At 37.0% G+C, this 18,589-nt stretch overlaps 1 protein-coding gene across 9 annotated transcripts in view; it reads left to right on the forward strand.

Moving 5' to 3' along the window:
• The window catches only part of EPS15L1 (epidermal growth factor receptor pathway substrate 15 like 1), a 111,479-nt gene extending 97,578 nt beyond the window's left edge, over nt 1–13,901 (forward strand). For 4 of the 9 annotated variants that reach the window (XR_012488570.1, XM_074306090.1, XM_074306081.1 and 1 more), the window contains 2 exons: nt 6,340–6,545; nt 12,893–13,901. Coding sequence is in view for 8 of the 9 variants with exons in the window: in XM_074306090.1 (XP_074162191.1) it covers nt 6,340–6,545; nt 12,893–13,039 (353 nt within the window). In the remaining variant the exon portion in view is untranslated. Of the gene's footprint in view, nt 1–6,339; nt 6,546–7,642; nt 8,143–12,892 lie in introns of those variants that run through there. The other 5 variants (XM_074306107.1, XM_074306099.1, XM_074306118.1 and 2 more) reach the window with 3 other exon arrangements.
• Nucleotides 13,902–18,589: the final 4,688 nt, after the last annotated feature.

Raw genomic sequence — 18,589 nt, forward strand, 5'->3', positions numbered from 1 at the left:
TCTTATTATATACATATTGTTATTGAAACATGAGTTTCAAGAAATGTGAAAATTACTAACAAGTTAGCAGGAGTGTTTACATAAAAATAGGAACTAGATTGAGAATTTTAAAAAATGTAATAGCTAAAAATAATCAGCATATGTGCAGAGTGAAGTAGGAAACTTGGATGAGAAGGTCCATGGCATTAATAGATATGTACTTCCTTTTGCAGAAAATTTGTTGTTTTATAATAAGCGCACTCTAATGCAGAACCAGAAACCTCTCTAACACTTTTTACACTGGTTAAGTCCATCATAGTCTTCATGCAAAACATTAAAAACAGACAAACGAGAAAAACAGTTTTTACTTTGAAAACAAGAGGTAAACAGTTGGTGTGCCCTGGTTTCACATTAACAAAGTCATGATTTCCAAACAACAGCGGTTTCAGCAATAGAGAAAAACTAAGAGAAGGCAGTTTTTGAAGTGAGCAGCTTGTTTCATCTCTCTGATAATCTGCCTGGTTGTTAGAAACCTCAGTTTGAAATGCTTCTAAGTGGGGTACATTTCAGCATCCATCATCTTTGTAATGACAGATATTCCAAAATCTCAGCTGAAATTTGATCAAGAACATATTTTGGAAAGTGCTTTTAGCCCTTTAAAAAGTGTCTTTTAGCCATATAGGGATGTTGGGATCCTATGGCCAGTACCTCGGTTAGCTCTTTTCTGTCTCCTAAATAAGCCTTTGCCAGCTCACAGGAGGCAATATACAGAGGCTTTGATATTGGGCTTGCAATCCTAATTTTTGATTCTGATTTTGACAGTAGTTATGTTACTTTGGGAAAGACTTGTCACATCTGAGAGCCTCAGGATTCTGGGCATTCAGAAGAGGGTATAACTACTTACCCAAAGACCAATACAGCTTCTCCTAGGGATATTGTGAGGAGGAGAAACATAAGGGATAAAAAACACTTTGTAAATTGTACAGCACTATATATAAATGTCACTTGCTGGTTTTTATCATCATTTATTCCCTCCTTGTCCAGGTATTTAAAGAGACCTGTTTGTGTGTACAAAGCATGAATTTAAGGGCTCTCTGCCCATGGCTCTCAGCTTGGAGTATTGAACTACAACCAAACTCTCCATGAAGTTCTACTTCTCAACAATAAAACTTCAGCAAACATTTCTGAGTTTTTAGTTTTTTTAGTTTAGCTATCAGGCCTTTTTAATTTAATTTAATTTTTTTTTTTTTTTGTCTGAGGTTGAATTTTAAAATTTCATTTTGGTTAACAGGAAGTATCAGAGTGGGGAAAAGGGGGTGGCCATAGTGGATGGCTAAATTAGAGAGGATTTCCTTCTCATTTTCTCCCATTATCTCCTCTTTAGAAACTCTTCCAAAAGCTGCTATAGACCCAAGTAGTCCTCTTGATCCATAGGGGATGTGGTTTGGCCTATCCTTAAACCTTGGGATGTGTCTTGGAATGCAATAGATATCTCTTCTTTCCAGGAGGATAGTAAGCTCGTGCTACAGATATTTGAGAACTATGACAGCAGGTTTTTTTTTGTTTTTTTTTCATATCAAGAACAATTCAGTCTATATATGAAAACATCTATGTATTAGATATATCGATGTTTAGTTTATATGACTTCTTGACAGAGCCAGTATTTATTATAATAAAAATACTATCAGCCCTGAAATTGGACTACACATTAGTTCACATTAGATTTACTTGTGCAGTTTTACAGTTAAATAGCTTTTTTAAATGCCAATATGTTTCTTCCTTCTTTGTACTTCATTTTAGCCTAAAAAGTTTAAGTTTTAGGAAAGACCCGAGTCAGGTTTAAATCATGGGCATAGCAGTTTTTTTTAAAGCAACATTTATTATATAGGGCAAAGGCCAACTTGAGAAGATTTGTCTTAGAAATATCCCAAACTACACTTTACTATAGTCTTTTATACAGCATTGAAAACTGCATACTGCTCTCCTGAGTTCTGTAGTCCAGCATGTTCTGGGTACTAACAGCTAACTAACTGTCCAGTAGGGCAGCAGAGAACAGGAATGCTTCTTGGTGCCCACAGCCTGAAATTTTATAAGCCTGAAGGGGTAGCCAGTTACACAGCTAATCTTGTCTCTCTGCTTTGCATTCAGAAAAATGAGTTAATAACAATGTGGTTCATATTTATAATGCATTTTATTAAGTACTTTTCTCACAATGATCCTGTATAAGTGTTATTTCCCCCTCACATAAGAGAATGTTTAGGAATTCAGTAACTTGGGTTCAAGAGTTTTGGGTTCAAACTGAGTTTTCTAATTCTCCATCCAGTGCTCTTTCTTCTAGAACACAGCAGTTAAGCTGTTTAATCTCTTGTAAATGTTGGGATCAACAGAGGCTACAGCATCAATGTGCTAAAGCAGAACTGTTGTCAAAAGTTTCTTCTCTAGCTTGGCAAATCTGTGATATATTTATCTAAAATAAGGGTGTCATATCATTGATTGGTTCAGGGACATTCTGAGGAAATTAGAATTTTATTGGGTATAAAAATATTTCAGCCTTTACTTTAATGCTTGTAAAATGAGATACCTGCCACCATTTTCTACACCATAATTTTGTTGCTCCCTAGCATCTTTGCAAGACCTCTCTTTGCTATCTTTGTCAAGAGTTCCTCTATTCTACTCAGGTCTATGGTGATGACAAGTGTAAAGGTGAATTGTCAGGTAGGAAATGTAAGTCACAGCCTAGGAAGCCTTGAACTCTGCTGCATTTTGGCTCCTTCCCTTAGAACAGAATAAGAATTTGGGAGGAGTTTGCATTGGAAAGGACAGGCAAATCCTCAAGGTCAGTTGGAAAGGCCCAACCCCTGCCAAGATCAGTCTGCTCTGCTCAGAGAAGACATTAAATTGAGAAGGGGAGAAGGAAAAAAAGAATGATACAGTGCAGGAAATAAGAAAAAATACATTTGCAGAAAAAGTTGGAGAAGCACTGGAATATTGGAAATCTAGAGCCCTGAGAGAGAAAAAAAGACAAGGGAAACAAAGAGGAATCAAAGTTAGAAAAGACTTTGTCTCTGGATCCTAGTAGATATATATTTAATACGGAAAATATACACCCCATTGTGAACCATTGTTGTGTACACACTCAGTTCTTGATTATGCTTCTATAAATGTGATTATAAAGAATGAAGAAAAATGCACTTTCTTAAGATTTTGGAGTCAGGTCCATCAGTCTTCCTATTCCTCACCTATTATTGAGATGAGAAGTCTTTTAATAAAATGTACCATAATGAAATGAAAAGCATAAAGGAATGTGAATCCCTCTCCCCTTTCTCTCCCAAACAAAGTATGGGTACCAGAGAAGAGAGTTATTGGGAGAGGAATCCAAATTCTGAGGAACAGATGGCCTTTTCTTGAGTGTTCCATAGATTTCACATGGATCCATTTCTTCCTCAACCTTATAGTTTCTACCATAACAAAATACAGTCAAGACTGCTTTAGCAATTGTGTGGGATGTATCATCTCCTTGGAAAAGTTACTGATTCTCATTGGGAATTACAAAGATGAAAAATAATCATTCTTAACTTCTGAGGGCTTACAGTCTAGTAAGGACTAAGATGTATTCACAAAAAATTGTGATACAAGGTGAAATGTGTAATTTCATGGATTATGTTAATAGAGAGGGACGAAAGATTTGGGGAGGGAGGAATCACTTTTAATGGGAGTATCTGGAAAGCCTTCATGGAAGATGTGGCCCTTGAGTTGACTTCTTGAAGAAGAATGCTGATGTTTGGAGATCTGAAGGGAAGTCACTCTTGTTTAACCAGAGCGTTGAGGAAAATAAACAAGTATAATAAACACTTTGGAAGTTTGGGGTCACATATAACATATAACTAAAAGCCACCAATCGTAAGGATAAACTCAAAAACAACTGACTAATAATATCTTCAAAACAACAATTAGCCTTGGGAACAAGAGAATAAATCACAAGTATATTTTGCCTTGTCCAGTGCTGTACAACACTTTTATTATTAGATATTATATATGCAAGTGAGGATTCATGTTTTGGTAAAAACATTTGGTTTGGATTATGTAGCTTCGATTTTGAGCTGGTGACTCTGTTCACTTTAATAAGATGAAGCTGAAATTTTATATAACATTTTACATAAAATTTACATAAGCAGAAAATTTACATAAAATTTTACATTTTACATATCTGGTAATTTGCTAACCATTCTTGGATGCCTTTGTGTATGAAGATAATGATACTAACCCTCTTTCACTAGAAAGCCATTACATATTTGCTAGTGATGGATATAAGTGCTTATCCATTCTTAGCTCTGGCCTGCTTCTTTACTTCCATTACTAGTAGGCTGCTGTTATTGTTATTGTATTGAGCCATTTAATAATAACTGATATTTATACACAACTTCATATTTATTTCATTTGCTCCCAGTCCTATAACAAAGGTAGTCCAGTTTTGGAAGAAAGTGGAGTTTGGTCTATACCTGTGATTTCATTACTGGGGCCAACTCCCAGTATGAAAACTGTTTCCACCAGTGCACACCAGCAGCTCATTTATAAAATAGCCAATAATTACACTGCTAGTAGGTGCCAGAGACAGGACTTTAACCCAGATTTTCATGATCTAATAGTCAATGAAAGATGTTAATCCATTACACTAGGCTGCTTCTACTATATAGATGTTTTTAGCTCCATTTTACAGATGAGGAAGCTAAGGTTGTGACTTGTCCTTAGCCACAAAGTGGATAAGAGTCTTAGTTCTGCTAGGAGACTTCAACAGGTCTCTTCTAGCTTTTCATTTTAAAGAAATTAAATTTTAATTTAAATTAAATTTTAGAGAAATTAAATGTCTTGTCCAAGATCACCTAGGTCAAATGGGACTGACCCAAGAGTGAATCTCCAGCACCTCTGATGCCAAATCCATCTCATGACTTCCAAGTCCAGCACTTTTTAACTTTACTCCTTTGCCCCACTTGTCCTGGGATAGACAAGGAAGTGTTGTCAGGTGTCATGGCTTAGGGGGAAATAGCACTGCCTTTGGAGTCCCAAGATGACATTTACTCTTGGCTCTTTTTTACTCCCTGTATGACATTAGGCAGATCATTCAGTCTCTCTAAGCTTAGCTTTATTTATAAAATCAAATGGGGCCACATGATCTCTAAAGCCATTGGCTCCTAAAAATGTTAATGCTGGAAAGGAGCCTTAGACACACATATAACTGAGGGTCAGACTTAGGAGGGACCTTAGACCAGAATACATCAGAAACAGAATAAACTCGGGAATAGAGCATTTAGAGACCCTGGAGAATGCCTAGTCTTTTTTTTTTTTTTTTTTTTAATGTATAAGAAAACAGACCTAGGGAAGGAAATAAGTGTTTTGCTTAAACCACATTAATTAATGGGAGAACCAAGCCATCTTTTTTGACATCTAGTCCATCTGACATACTGTTTCCCATACTGTTCACTTAGACATCAAGAAGAAAAATGTTTTAGGTTTTTTTCCCTCCAATTGAACAAGTATTTATTAAGCACTTAGTATGTGCAGGGTGCTTATATTTGTCACTAAAAATGCAAAGTGAAAAAAAATATGAAAAAGAGCTCCATCTAGGAGCTTATATTCTTTAGTATAATGAAGAAATAACTTAAAGGAAAAAAAAAAAAAAAGAACCCCTGTTGTGCCCTGTTTATTAAAAGCCCTTGGATTGCTCCACCTCCAAGGCCAAATTCTCTTATTCATCGAATTAAGCAATCAAGAAGGCAGACTGGTAAAAGGAAAACATGAACATTTCAAATTGAGTGGAGCTCATTGAACTTTTCTGAAGAGTTACCACAGATATTATAAAATTAACATTTGCATGTAATTAACCCAGTCTACCTATATAATATAGAAACTAAACTTTGTTTTTGATTGTCAATAAAAATTCATGCTCTTAGTATTTTTCTCAGAATTCTTGCTGCTCAAATTACAATATCTTTACTAATCTTGCAGCACTAAAAATGAATAACTTTTTTTCTAATTATATAATTTTTTAAGTGTGACTCCCTCTAATTTTTAATTTTCTCATCAAAAGCATTAACCGAAGTCATCCTACATTTATTTTGCTTTTACTATTCATAAACACTCATGAAAATGGGGTTGTATGACTTTTTATTTCAAAAGTTCCTGAGGGAAGACAGTGATACTGAATTCCTTTGGTGATTATATAAGTTAAATCATATGAGATGACTTCTACAGTTATTTCAAAAAGGGGGAAAGGAATCCAGGGCTCTCCAACTCAGGGCTATGCTTTTTCCATGGTAAGTAACCTATATATTTTTTCTCCTTTTTTTCTCCTAAACTTTCCAGGTAAAAGTACACCTGTAAGCCAGCTCGGGTCTGCAGATTTTTCCAAACCCCCTGATCCATTCCAGCCATTTGGGGCTGACAGCAGTGACCCGTTTCAAAATAAAAAGGGTTTTGGGGACCCATTTAGTGGAAACGATCCATTTGCTCCCTCTTCTTCAACTCAAACTCCTAAAGACTCTTCCTTGGGTTTTGCAGACTTCAGCTCTGTAAGTTACGTTCATTGTCTCTGAGCCAACCACTTTCTGCTCCTCGCTTGCAGCAATCTTTTGGGTTTTTAGTTTTTTAAACTGCAAACCTGCTGTCACTGGCTTGTGTCTCTTAGTACTTCATACTGTTCTCATCATTATCTTGTATTTCTATTTCTGTAAAAAAAAAAATGCTAATAAAAATCGCTGTGAATTTGACACTACTTTAAAGGAACATGTCTATTATCTAGTAGGGTGGGAAAACAGGCCTTTTAATGTTTTGTTAGAGCATCTTTGTATTGTTTTGTTGCATGAAAGGCCATTTTGTATTTGAGTTTTGAGAGCCAAGATGTAAAACCCTTCAGAAGTTTTCATATTTTCAATTCAAATCAATAAACATTTATTAAGCGCCTGCCATGTGCCAGGCACTGTGCTAAGCACAATTGAATAAATATATATTGGGGTTTTGTGATCCCCTGGAAATTTCTATAGTAAAGAGAAATTTCAAATATTTGTTTTAAAAAAAAAATTCTGACAGTCCTTTCACAGTATGTTGTGCACAACCAATATCAATTATAAAGACCTGAACTGTGAAGTTTTATTAGCAAAAAATGATTAGTATTCATAAAGTGTTCCAGTTACGTGTTACATCAAAAACAAGTCATTTAAGAAAAACATTTTAAGATCCTCTTAGGAAATTATTATCAGAACATCCATATTTTATTTCATCAAGGAATCTCTAAGGGTCTTTTAGCATGAATAAGTGCCTTTTCAGAAATAAATGTCAGAGTTTTAAAAATCTGACTTTGTTTTAAGCATGGACAGAAAAAATATTTAGAATTTTAAGACTGTATATTTAGTCAACTGACTTTTCATTGCCAGTTCTTGTACAACAAAATTTCTTCTTTATGTAGCTTCAGGCTTTTTTTCGTCCACATATTAAAATGGGTTTGATGATATGTTGCTGTCATTTAGTCCATCAAAAACAAACAAAAAAACCTTTATCTTTTAGTATTTCAAGGATCCATCATTTCATCCTTGCAAGTGCTCCCTTCTCCAATGTAGATGAAAGTGTTTAACTACTTCTTGTGGCCAAAAATGGTCATTTTTTTTTTTAGGCAACTCCAGGATTGTAACTCTCTCAACATAAATAGGCTGGTCCTCAAGAGGCATGTACAGTGTTGTGCTCTTAGTCTAAGAGCCTCCTACAGCCAGTTGGAGTTCATGGTCCAGAGCCCAGGGTTATTTCCATGTCATGAGGAGGTATCAGAGGCATCCTTCAACAATCTATATTTATGAATTGTAAAACATTAGTTGTGAAATTTGTGATGTAGAGATGTTTGACTCATGGACTATCAATTTTTAGACATGTTTTGTTGGCATATTAGTACATAATAAACAGTTCATTTTTAAAAAACCAGATGTGTTTAGGTGAAGTACACCTTACATACATACATATCTTTTTCTTAGTGTATTTGAGGTACTTAACCTACTGAAATTATCAGAGTGTAAATATTTTATAACTTGAGTTAGTTAAATTCTGTCTGATTGGTGCTCACTTCAACTCTTGTGAATGTATGCAAAATGGTGATATTGTTAATAAAAGTCAGAAACAAAACTTGCTTTATCTTGACTAGCACTTAATTTCTTGTAGACTCTTTAAAAAGAAAGAAACAGATATTCAGTACCCAAGAACATTCTTGTATAGTGGAGAGGGTAAGTTGAGTTCTGTGGCAATTTTAGAAAAATGACTGATTTCTATAAAAGGCTTAGCTGTACATCCTTCATTTAGTTGTTGTTCATTTTTGGGAAGCCTAAGAATCCCCGAAATGTCCCAGTTCTCATTGGTTCAATATTTGTCCATTTTGACTAGTGGCCTTTTTTGGCTTATCCAGAATAGATGAAGCAATCTCAATAACTAATTATCTTTATTTTAAGAAAGGGAGCTTAATTTCTGCTCAGTGGGATTTACATACCACATTGTTTACTGCTAATGGTTGCCTTTCCATCTTTAAACACTCATTTTTTTTCCAGAGGAAATCATCAACTAGCAGACTCGGCCCACGGACATTGGGAGAGATGATTTGATCTACTGGTGTGGTTTGGTTTTGATTTGTTTTTGTTTTTTTTTCCCTCATTCAGTTGCACTATAATCTTAAAAGATTCCAGAATGTTTGCTTTTCAAAATGGAGTATTTTTTTTCTAAATGATAGCAAATTTCTTCACACTTTGAAGAGATTTACAATTCAAGAGGATCAGAGGACTCCTTTCTTTTCAGTAGTTCATGTTGGAACATTTAATCTCCTGAGTAGACTGTAGCCTGTGTGAAGTGATTCTTCAAAGCCTTACTCTTCAAACCTGTGTCCCTTTATAAAATGGTGGAAACTAAATATTAGCTGTAGTAACTCATATTTTCAGCCTTTTATGGCTTACTCTCTTTTTATTTTTTTTTCCATTACCTTCTAATGGTTTTATTGAATGTTTTTTAAACATTAAATTATTTTGTTATTTCAAGCACAAGAAATGATGGCTAAGATAACAGGAGCCATATCCAGCATTGAAAATGTGGCTTTGTTTGGAATTGATGCTCTTGGGATAAAATGTTAAGAATTTCACTTTTGCCTGAAAGAAGGATGGTAAATACATAAGTTTGGTGAATCTAGTCTTGTTTTTCCATTCATGATGCCCCATTTGGCTTCACCTTCCCACCCCTGCTCCCAATTAAAACATTTGCCTTAGTTCAGCTGTTTTTAAATACTCTGAATCTATATGTGATCTGATCAATTCCAGTAAAGTGTTTATTCTAGGAATAGTTGCTGGTGTTGTTTACTTTGATTTTTAGTAAGTAAACCATCATCTGTCTTTGGTGTTTCTTTAAAAAAAAAAAAAAAGATTAAAAAAATAGATGTTAGAAAGGAAGATCTGTGGTTTGGTAACAATGGCCTTTTCCCAGAAGTCTGCTTTTGGAGGAGAGGAAATGTCAGATTGGCTATGTTGTATCTTTCATTATTGACAATTGGATAGCATTTTTTTTTTCTCTGAATGACTGATATCGTTGGGAAAAAAATATTTTCACATACTCTCTCATAGTAAGGAAGCTAGTAAGCTATTAATTATTTTAATAATGGTGATTCTGATGAAAGAGACAATATGATACTGTGGAAATGAGTAAACCCAGGATTGAGAATTAGGAGACTAATAAGAGTTCTTAGTTCTTCCCGCCACCTAGACATATGACTATGGGCAAATCACTTCCCTTCTCTGGGCCTTAGTTTCCTTATTTGTAAAATTAAAGAGTTCAACAAGATGATCTCTCATCTCCTTTATAGCTCTAATGGTTTGTGGTTGCTTTTTTTTTTTTTTTTTTTCTTTTTCTCTTAAAGATGTTGCTTAACTCTGGGAGTAAGGGAATTTTAGTTTTAACTAAGTATGTTATTTTTTGGTAGGTGGGTTCCCAGAAGGTGCCTTGAAATAAAAGAGAGCCTGACAATATATTTTAAATAACTCCTTAGCAGGTTGAATTCTGAATGCAAGGAGCTAGATATCTATTTTCTTGTCTCTGACTCAGTCTTTTAACTAGATATATGAAGGTCTTCATAAATGTAAGGTTCAAATCTAGTAAATGCATGGGATGCTGTGTAGTGTGTGGTTCATAGGGTTAATGGTTACCTGTTCTAAACCATTGAAAACCATTGAAAGAAATGAGAAACCTTTCTTAGTCTTCCAAAATATAGTAGATCTCTCTTGAATAGGTGCACATCACAAACTGGAAGTCTTCATTTGGAGGCAGGGGGTAAGAATCACCTTTGGTCTTAGGATCATTCACTCAAACAGTTTGCAGTTGTGATGATGGTGACAGATGTGTTTGAATTAAAAATGAATGCTCCCATAATGTCATGCCATATTATCAACTATGAAAGCAAAGCAAGGAATATAGATAGTATGGTCTGGTAGTAAGGGCATGGGGCTGGAAATGAGAATACTAAGAGTTTTTGTCCTGGCCTTGCCTCTAACCTGTGGTGTACCCTTAGACAAATCTTCCCTGCCCCTCACTTTGCTCATCTGTAAAATTACTGTTTATCAGCTGGGTTGAATGAAATCATTAAATTTAACAAATGCCTACTGTATCCCTTCCAAATCTGAACCTCAGTGGTCCCTGTCAAAATTAGCTCTACCTTTTGGCAAAGATGACTGACAGCTACCATAATCCATTCATTTCTGTGGTACTTATCTTTTCTTGTTGACCATACAGCATTTGCTAAGTTGGGAGGAATTAGCAAAACCTCCAAAGAGTAAGTAGATTAAATTCATCATACAGATAATCGAGTACCTAAGTTTGTAAAACATTGTGGTAGGTGCTATGGGGCACAGAAAGATGAAGAAAGCTACAAGAAAATTACTGTTGGTTCCTTTCGCAGGGAATTTGAGGTAATGAGCCTTTTCTTTAATGATCTACTGTGTGTAGAGGATTGTGTGGTGTGGAGGATTGAGGCTAACTACTACTGTTAATTTTGAAAACGTTCATGCAGGGTATCTGTCCCCCAAAAAACCATTAAAACTTAAAATGACACTAAGACTTTTGGGACACCTTCTATTGATTTGGCCTTAGAGAAATAGGATTTGAAAATTTCTTTCCTCCTTCTCTTTTACCCTCTTGGATTAGACTCTACTTCTGTGAAGTGGACTCATTCTCCAAGCACCTCCTTTTAGTGATGAGAATATTCAGGGAATTAATGTAAACTCCATTTCCTTAGCTACATACTATTTTATAAAATGATATAGTCAAATTAGAGATATTACTATCACTTCCAATTAAAGGATGAGATAATAGGGGCTATCAGAACAAATGGAAGCATAAGCTTTTGTCCTCATTTTGTCACAAAATTGCTGTGTTTTCTTGGGCAATTTACCTCAGTATGTCTTTCTGTAAGAGGATTGAACTAGATGATCTCTTAAGGCTTCTCTGGTTCTGGCATTCTACAAATATAACCATGATAATTATATTTATGATGAGTGTGTATTTTACTTTATTTTAAAATATATTAACATAATTCATTTTTATATCACTTTAATTTCTGAATTGATACCCTTATCCAATGAATTTTCCCCTGTAACAAAGAGTTAAAAGAAAAAAAAGAATGGGGGAAAAACACTTCCACAAAACTAAACAACACATCAACTAAGTCTGCCAGTATTTGCATTGTTACATGGGATGTTTTTGTTTGTTTGTTTTTAAATAGCGGAGTTGCCCTGGATTATTTGTTATTACGTGACGCTATTACATTTTTACTTTGGAAAGAAACTGATCAGTCAGTCGATACCATAAAACAAGAAAAGCCAGATATTAAGTTTGTTTAAAATAAAACCTCAGAGATTGTTTTTAACTTTTATTTAAAGAATTCAAGGGGTAGTTAGGAGGGGCAGTGGATAGAGCACTAGCCCTGAAATCAGGAAAACCTGAGTTCAAATCTGGTCTCAGATACTTAAAATTTCCTAGCTGTGTGACTCTGGGCAAGTCACTTAACCCAAAGTGCCTGAGGGGGGAGGGGGAAGAATTCAAGCCTTTAAAAAAATGCATGTTATATTTCAGTGGGACTGTTCTCCAGCTTATTGACTTTCTAATGATGCATTTAAATCCTTGAAACTTAACAGTAAATTAGGAAGAATCGGTGATATCATCACACCTGAAAGTATTCATAAAAATCTTTAATTTTGAAGCTCATACGTGCATTTTATGAATGGAGCCATACTCCAGCCAAACTGGCCCACTGATTTCGTAAAAAGAGCCTCCAGAACAATATGGAACAGCATTCCTAAGTGTAGCCAAGATGCCTCATTGCAATATATCCATGTGCACACATCCTTCTCTAGTTCAGTACTCCACAACAAATGGAGCTTCTGACTTGGGGGAGGAGCAGCTCAATGGGGAAAATATTGGCAGCAGTGATCATATTTAGGGGGGTTCTTTTTCTAAACCTATTTGTTGGCGTGAGGTTGAGGCCCCAGAGAATATCAGCTTGAAGAGTTGCTGGTTTGGAGGGAAAATTCAGTGCCATGTCACATAGAAGGGAAATGAAAGGCCTGTGGGTTTCTGGTTTCAATCCTCACACAAAACTTCGGTCAGCAATGTTTCTCCAGCCTGTCCTGGAATACTCCTTATTGAAAATGATTATACTCTGTGTCACCCATGCTTCCTGCTAGCATTTGCTAATATATGCTGTTTTTTCTGCACTGCAAATGCTTCTCCCCCCCACCTTCCTTCTTCGCCTCCTAGCATTTGACTTTCACCATCTTGCGTATGTGTTTTGTGGGAGCATCAAGAAATGTCTCTAGAGTTTATTAACCAAAGTTCCATTTTTATTTTTTAGTTTGGAAATGAGGAGCAGCAGCTGGCGTGGGCCAAGCGCGAGAGTGAGAGAGCAGAGCAGGAGAGGCTAGCTCGGTTGCGAAGACAAGAACAGGAAGACCTTGAATTGGCAATTGCACTCAGTAAGGCTGACATGACAGACTCTTAGAGGCAGGTCTTCAGCAACCACATAATCAAGGCAAAAACTGTATACAATCCACCAAAACAAAAACAGGGGCTTTTTAGCCAGAGTCCACAAATCCCTGTTTTCTGTGGTCACCTAATCTCAGCCACTTTTAAGTCAGAGCCTCTGTAGAATGGCTGGCGCTAGAAACCTGGACTCGGTGTGGCTTAGTCAAGAGTCAAATGCATTGCAAATACCGTACCATCCCTTCTCCATTAAGGTTCCTGCGTGTGAGAAATGTCACCCACGACTGCAAAGTCCCTCCCGAAAGCTTCTCTGTGACCCGGACAACGTAACATTCGCAGCTGCACTTGTGAATCTGACCTCGATCCTGGGAAATCCATTGCTGTTGCTGAGGCCAGTGCTATGAACAAGGCCATCCCAGTCCTCAGCGGAAGAGGTTAATCTGAAAGGGAATTGTTGTCTTTTCCTTAATGCCTCTGTACTCATAGGATACAATCAGTATAAAATATTCCAGAGCAAAATAGCATTTGGAGGGCAGAACCTTTCCTGGCCACAGGCATTCTGCCTCTCTTTCCACCTAGCCTCATTCAGTGGTTCCACTAAAATACAAGACAATATTTAAACAAGGCATTATGAGGGATAATTAATTTGAAACGATGCCATTAGTGGACATTTGAATGATGTTAGGGCAGGGATTCGACCGCCATCTAGCAAGGACGTTATTGCAAAACATCATTGACTGAAATAATGTGATGTGGGGTATGCCTGTATTCCTTTTATATCAGTGAGATGTGACTTAGGAGATAGAAAACTGATTATGTATGCATTAGTTGTATAAAAATTAAGTTTGAATGATTAATATAAAATATTTTGAATACAAAAACATGAGAATTGTTTTTATTATTTAAACATTGCATAAAATTAATATTTCTATGTGGTATTTTAGTTTGATTCTGATGCAGTAGATTAGAAACTTTTCTCATTATAATCTGCTTTTCTAAAGCAAGAAATTTCAGATATGCCTTGTAATTGTAAATGAAGCCAATTTCAGGGACTTACTGTACCGCCATGTTGGATAGGATAGGTAAAATACTCCAGAAGAAACAACCTTCTTAAGTTGTACCTCAGACACATATGAAAGATCTTCCATATATTCATTTAGGTTGCTGAATACAATGCCATTGCTTGTTTTGTTGTTGTTGTTGTTGTTGTTGTTTGTTTGTTTGTTTTTTTAAATTCCAGCAGGGTACACTATGTAACCTCATGTGTATTTCTGAGTGCTTTGTCTCTCTGTTTTCGTATTATTACACTGGCTGAACATTTCAGGTTAGTTATCAGCAAAAGATAATCAGTGTTTCTACAGTTCTGCTACAAAACCATTTCAAAAATTTCCCGTGCTTTGATAGTCTGAGACTACCTCAGATTATTGAGCATTTTACCTGGAATAGCATAATAAGGCAGTGGTTGAACATTTAAATGTGTGGAAGAGTCAGACAGGAAGTTTTGTGGACCCCACAACTGGAACCAATAATACTATGACCAGGTATCATTCCTGTTTCTTGGGTTTCCTGGAAAGCTAAAGAACTCTTATAACTTCAATTGCCCATTGGAATTCTTTGAGGATAATGTTTAATGTCAGTTGATAAAAATTATAAAAATTAATTTTCCAGTAAGTTGCCTGAGAGCTCATTAGCACTTAGAGTGTGTTTGGGCTGGGTGTCTCACTGTGTCATGTTCTTTGTCTTTCCTTTCACAGTGAGTGTAGTGCTGGCGTATCCTTTCATGCAATAGTCCATATTTCAACTGTGTTATATTGCATGAATATCGCAGGTAGGAAAGAATTCAGATAGTTGTAATGTTTTATGTAAGAACTGCTTTTTTCAGGACAAGCAGTTTTGTTCCAGTCTTGTGTTAGTACAACATGTGCACAACTGGAAATGTGCCGTAAGTGTAGATTTACATCCTAGACTCCAGGAGACCGTCATTGATAACTAGGACCAGTTGTATTCTGGCAATTCCTTCTCCCTGAGCTGAAAATACACTGATTTCCCATCAGATCAGTGGAATAAAATATGGTCCCCAAGGGGGAGCAGAGAGTCTTTCATTTTAAGTCTAGTGGCCTCATTTCTTATGTTTGACTTGTTTGAGCAATAAAAAGCCATCACAAAGCATGGCCCACGTTCAGGGAAGGCTTTTGGACCTGAACACTTGCATCATCACAGTGAAATGCATTCTAGAGAAAGTCACCAGATGGTTTCCTTTCCATTCCTTTTCTTTTGGCAAGGCAATTGGGGTTAAAGGACTTGCTCAGGGTCACACAACTAATAAATAAATCTGGGGCTGGATTTGAACTCAGGTCCTCCTGACTCCAGGGCCAGAGTTCTATCCACTGTACCATCTATTTGTCCCACCAGATAGTTTCCAAACTTTAAGACAGTCTATGAGTCTTCCATCACAGTCAGGAATTCAGGTTAAATGTTTTGTCCAAGACGTACTCTTGCTGTATGTCCCATAGAAGTCATTGTGTATCAATAGAGTAAAATCAGAGTCAGATATCAGAAAATTAAGTGATTTTCATTCCTCTTCCATCCTTCTATTCTCATTCAGACCCTCTGATCTTACAGTCTTAGGCTGATTAAAGATCTGTTCTTGAAATTTATTGCCCAAGATTGAAATTTCCGGATCCAGAGCTGTAGGAATCTTAGGGGTCGACTAGCCCCTCTATTTGTAGATGAGAAATTTGAGGCCTAAAAAGAGATAAGGGGCTGGCTTCCTTTACCTCCAATCTGTCACTGTGTCTGTCCTTGACAGGGTCCCCTTTTCTCCCATGACACTTGTTGGAGCCTCATGAGGTGGCTGCTAGTCACCAGGGCAGTCTGACCCACGGCAGGGCTCTTTGGCCCTATGTTGTCCAGCTCTTCCCCAAACTGAGAGGGATCCATCCCTGTGTGAGGATTGAAGGGGCAGCTTTCTAAGCCAAAAGAATGGAAAGTGATGAGTTCTTCACCAACTCCCATCCCACTCACAACCCTCTCGTAATAGTAGAATCCTTTACTACTTAGGTAGCAGAAAATGTTACTGGGGTTTGGGGAGTGCCATATATAAAACAACATGTGAGAGGTAAGATTGTTTTCAGATTGCCTGGCTAAATTACTAAAAAAGTAAAGTAAGGAAACAGTTTGTTGGGAGTGCTCCAGAGGGAAGGGCTTTCAAGCTCTGGATGCTCTGAGACCCCAAGTTCTCTCACACACATTGCATTTGGCTTCACAGTATCATTAGAACTTTCTCTCTGTGACTTCTTATCTTGAATCAGGCAGTTAGCCAATACTAATTACCTATGATATGCCAAGCATTGTGTTTAGTGCTGAAAACATGGGCACAAACAATCAAGCAATTCCAACTTGCAATAAATTTACATTTTAATGGAGTTTTCAAGTGTTTGAACAGGGTTTTGATGGGAAGAAGGATTAGGTTTCATGGATTTCGTTACCTTAGTGTTGGGAGGTATGGGGAAGGCCATCCAATGCAACCCAGACCCCAACAAAAATCCCCCTCTAAAGCATACAAGATAAGTGGTCATCTGGCCACTGACTAAAACAAAGAATTTTAAATATGAGACCCATTGGCTTTGAAGGCTGCCCATCCCACTTTCAGAAGGCTGTCATTATTAGGAAGATCATTCCTAATGTGAAACCTGAATCTGACTCTGCTGCCACTTATGCCCCCTGGGACACACTGTAACAGTTTAATTGAGTTTCCACAAGTATGTGAGAGTAGGTATCATTCCCCTTTCTTTTAGAAACCTCTGCCCCCATTCCAAATCTCCAGCTCTTACGACTGACCTCATGCAACACGACCTCAAGGCCTTTCCTTATCCTGAATGCCTTTCAGGTCAGCAGGGACCTTCCTAAAATATGGCACCCCTACATGACGTAGATCTGAGTAGGGCAGTGGCACTATCACCTCCCCTAGTCTTGGGTAAATGGGCTTGACTGCAGAGGACAGAAATAGGAGCAAAGTGGCAGGGAGGCAGGTAATTTAACAGGAGGGGAAATGGTTATCCCAAAAAGTTTTCAAGTGAAGGCTGGGATGGTGGGGATGAAGTAGGACAGGGTTTTTGAGTCCAGGTTGAAGGTATGAAGTTATAATCTGTTTGATCTTGGACAAGTCATTTAAACCCTCTGGGCCTCAGTTTCCTTATCTGCTAAAAATGAGGGGTTTTGGATTAGAAAAACTTCCAGGGTTCCTTCCAGCTCTTAAGTCATCAATCAGTGTTCCTCAGTTCCTAAGAGATGAACTGTCATTGGCACCCAGTAATCCTTTTGGCTGCAAGATCAAAGAGCTCCATGTAATCTGTCTGCAAAAGCCTCCCTGGTGATAATCACTTGGGTATCAGTATCAGTCCAGACAAGACAACTCTTCGGAAATGCCTCTGGCTTAGGAAACAAATGTGACAAAATGCCCTTGTTCCTTATTCATTTTAGAAAAGCAGCCCTGTTTCCAGACAACATTATGCCTTATAAAGCTCTTTCCTGTGAAGGTTGGAGCGATCATTATTGCCTTTGTACAGCTGTGGAAACTTTGTTATCCTGATTGCCCTACACAGATAGGTTAAGTGACTTGCCTAGGGTCACACAGCCAGTCTGAATTTGAACTCAAACCCAGCCCTCTGACCAAAAGTACAGAGCTTTTTTCCCCCCCTGTGTTGTTCAGGCTCTGACCAATGATGTTTAATTCCCTATTTGGATGGTTAAATAGCACATCAGAGCCAATTTTAAAAGGACATTGTAGTCTTGGAACAGCCATGGAAAACTATTTTTAAAACAGTACAGGAAATGTTGGGGAAACAAAGACTCTGACACTCAGATAATAGAGAAAATATTTCTGTCACCTTATCAGATCATATCCCTTTAAGCCCCATGACCTCTTTCAGGATTTTTGCCACAAAAAAAGGCTCAAAGTTGCACAAACTGTATCATGTACTGTTGGAAATATCATAAAGGGAAACATTTGTGTAAATATGGAAATTTGATCATTATCACATTTTTCCAAAAGAAATTAAGGAATATGGTTTCTGTTAGTCCTGTTTATTGATTTAATGGATTTTTAAAATCATGTCCTTGTTTGAGTGAGTTTTGACATTCCGTGCTTTCCACACTTAATTTCCCTATACATAAAACTGTACTTCTATGGCAGTCTTTTGTACCCTGGGAAATCTGATCATTTAAACTGACATTGCTCTCTGCAAAGTTAATAATCCTCTCTTAATTGACATATTTAATGGCCTTTTCTTAATCCTCATCTTTTTTGTCCTCTCCATATAGCATTTGATATTTTCTTCTGTTTTTCAAGAGACTATTTTCTTCCAGTTTTCTTCCCATCTGTTTAACCTATCCTCAGTCTCCTTTGCTTTTTATCCATTCATCCAGAGTTCTGTCCTAGACTCTCATTAGCAACCAAGGTTCAATTATCATGTCTTTCAGATGATCCTCTAATTCATATATGCTCCCACTCTCTCTCCTAAGCACTAGTCCCACTTCATAACTGCCTACTGGATATTTTGGATTGGAT

This window comes from Sminthopsis crassicaudata, chromosome 1, assembly GCF_048593235.1.
Source record: "Sminthopsis crassicaudata isolate SCR6 chromosome 1, ASM4859323v1, whole genome shotgun sequence".
NCBI classification, from domain to species: domain Eukaryota; kingdom Metazoa; phylum Chordata; class Mammalia; order Dasyuromorphia; family Dasyuridae; genus Sminthopsis; species Sminthopsis crassicaudata.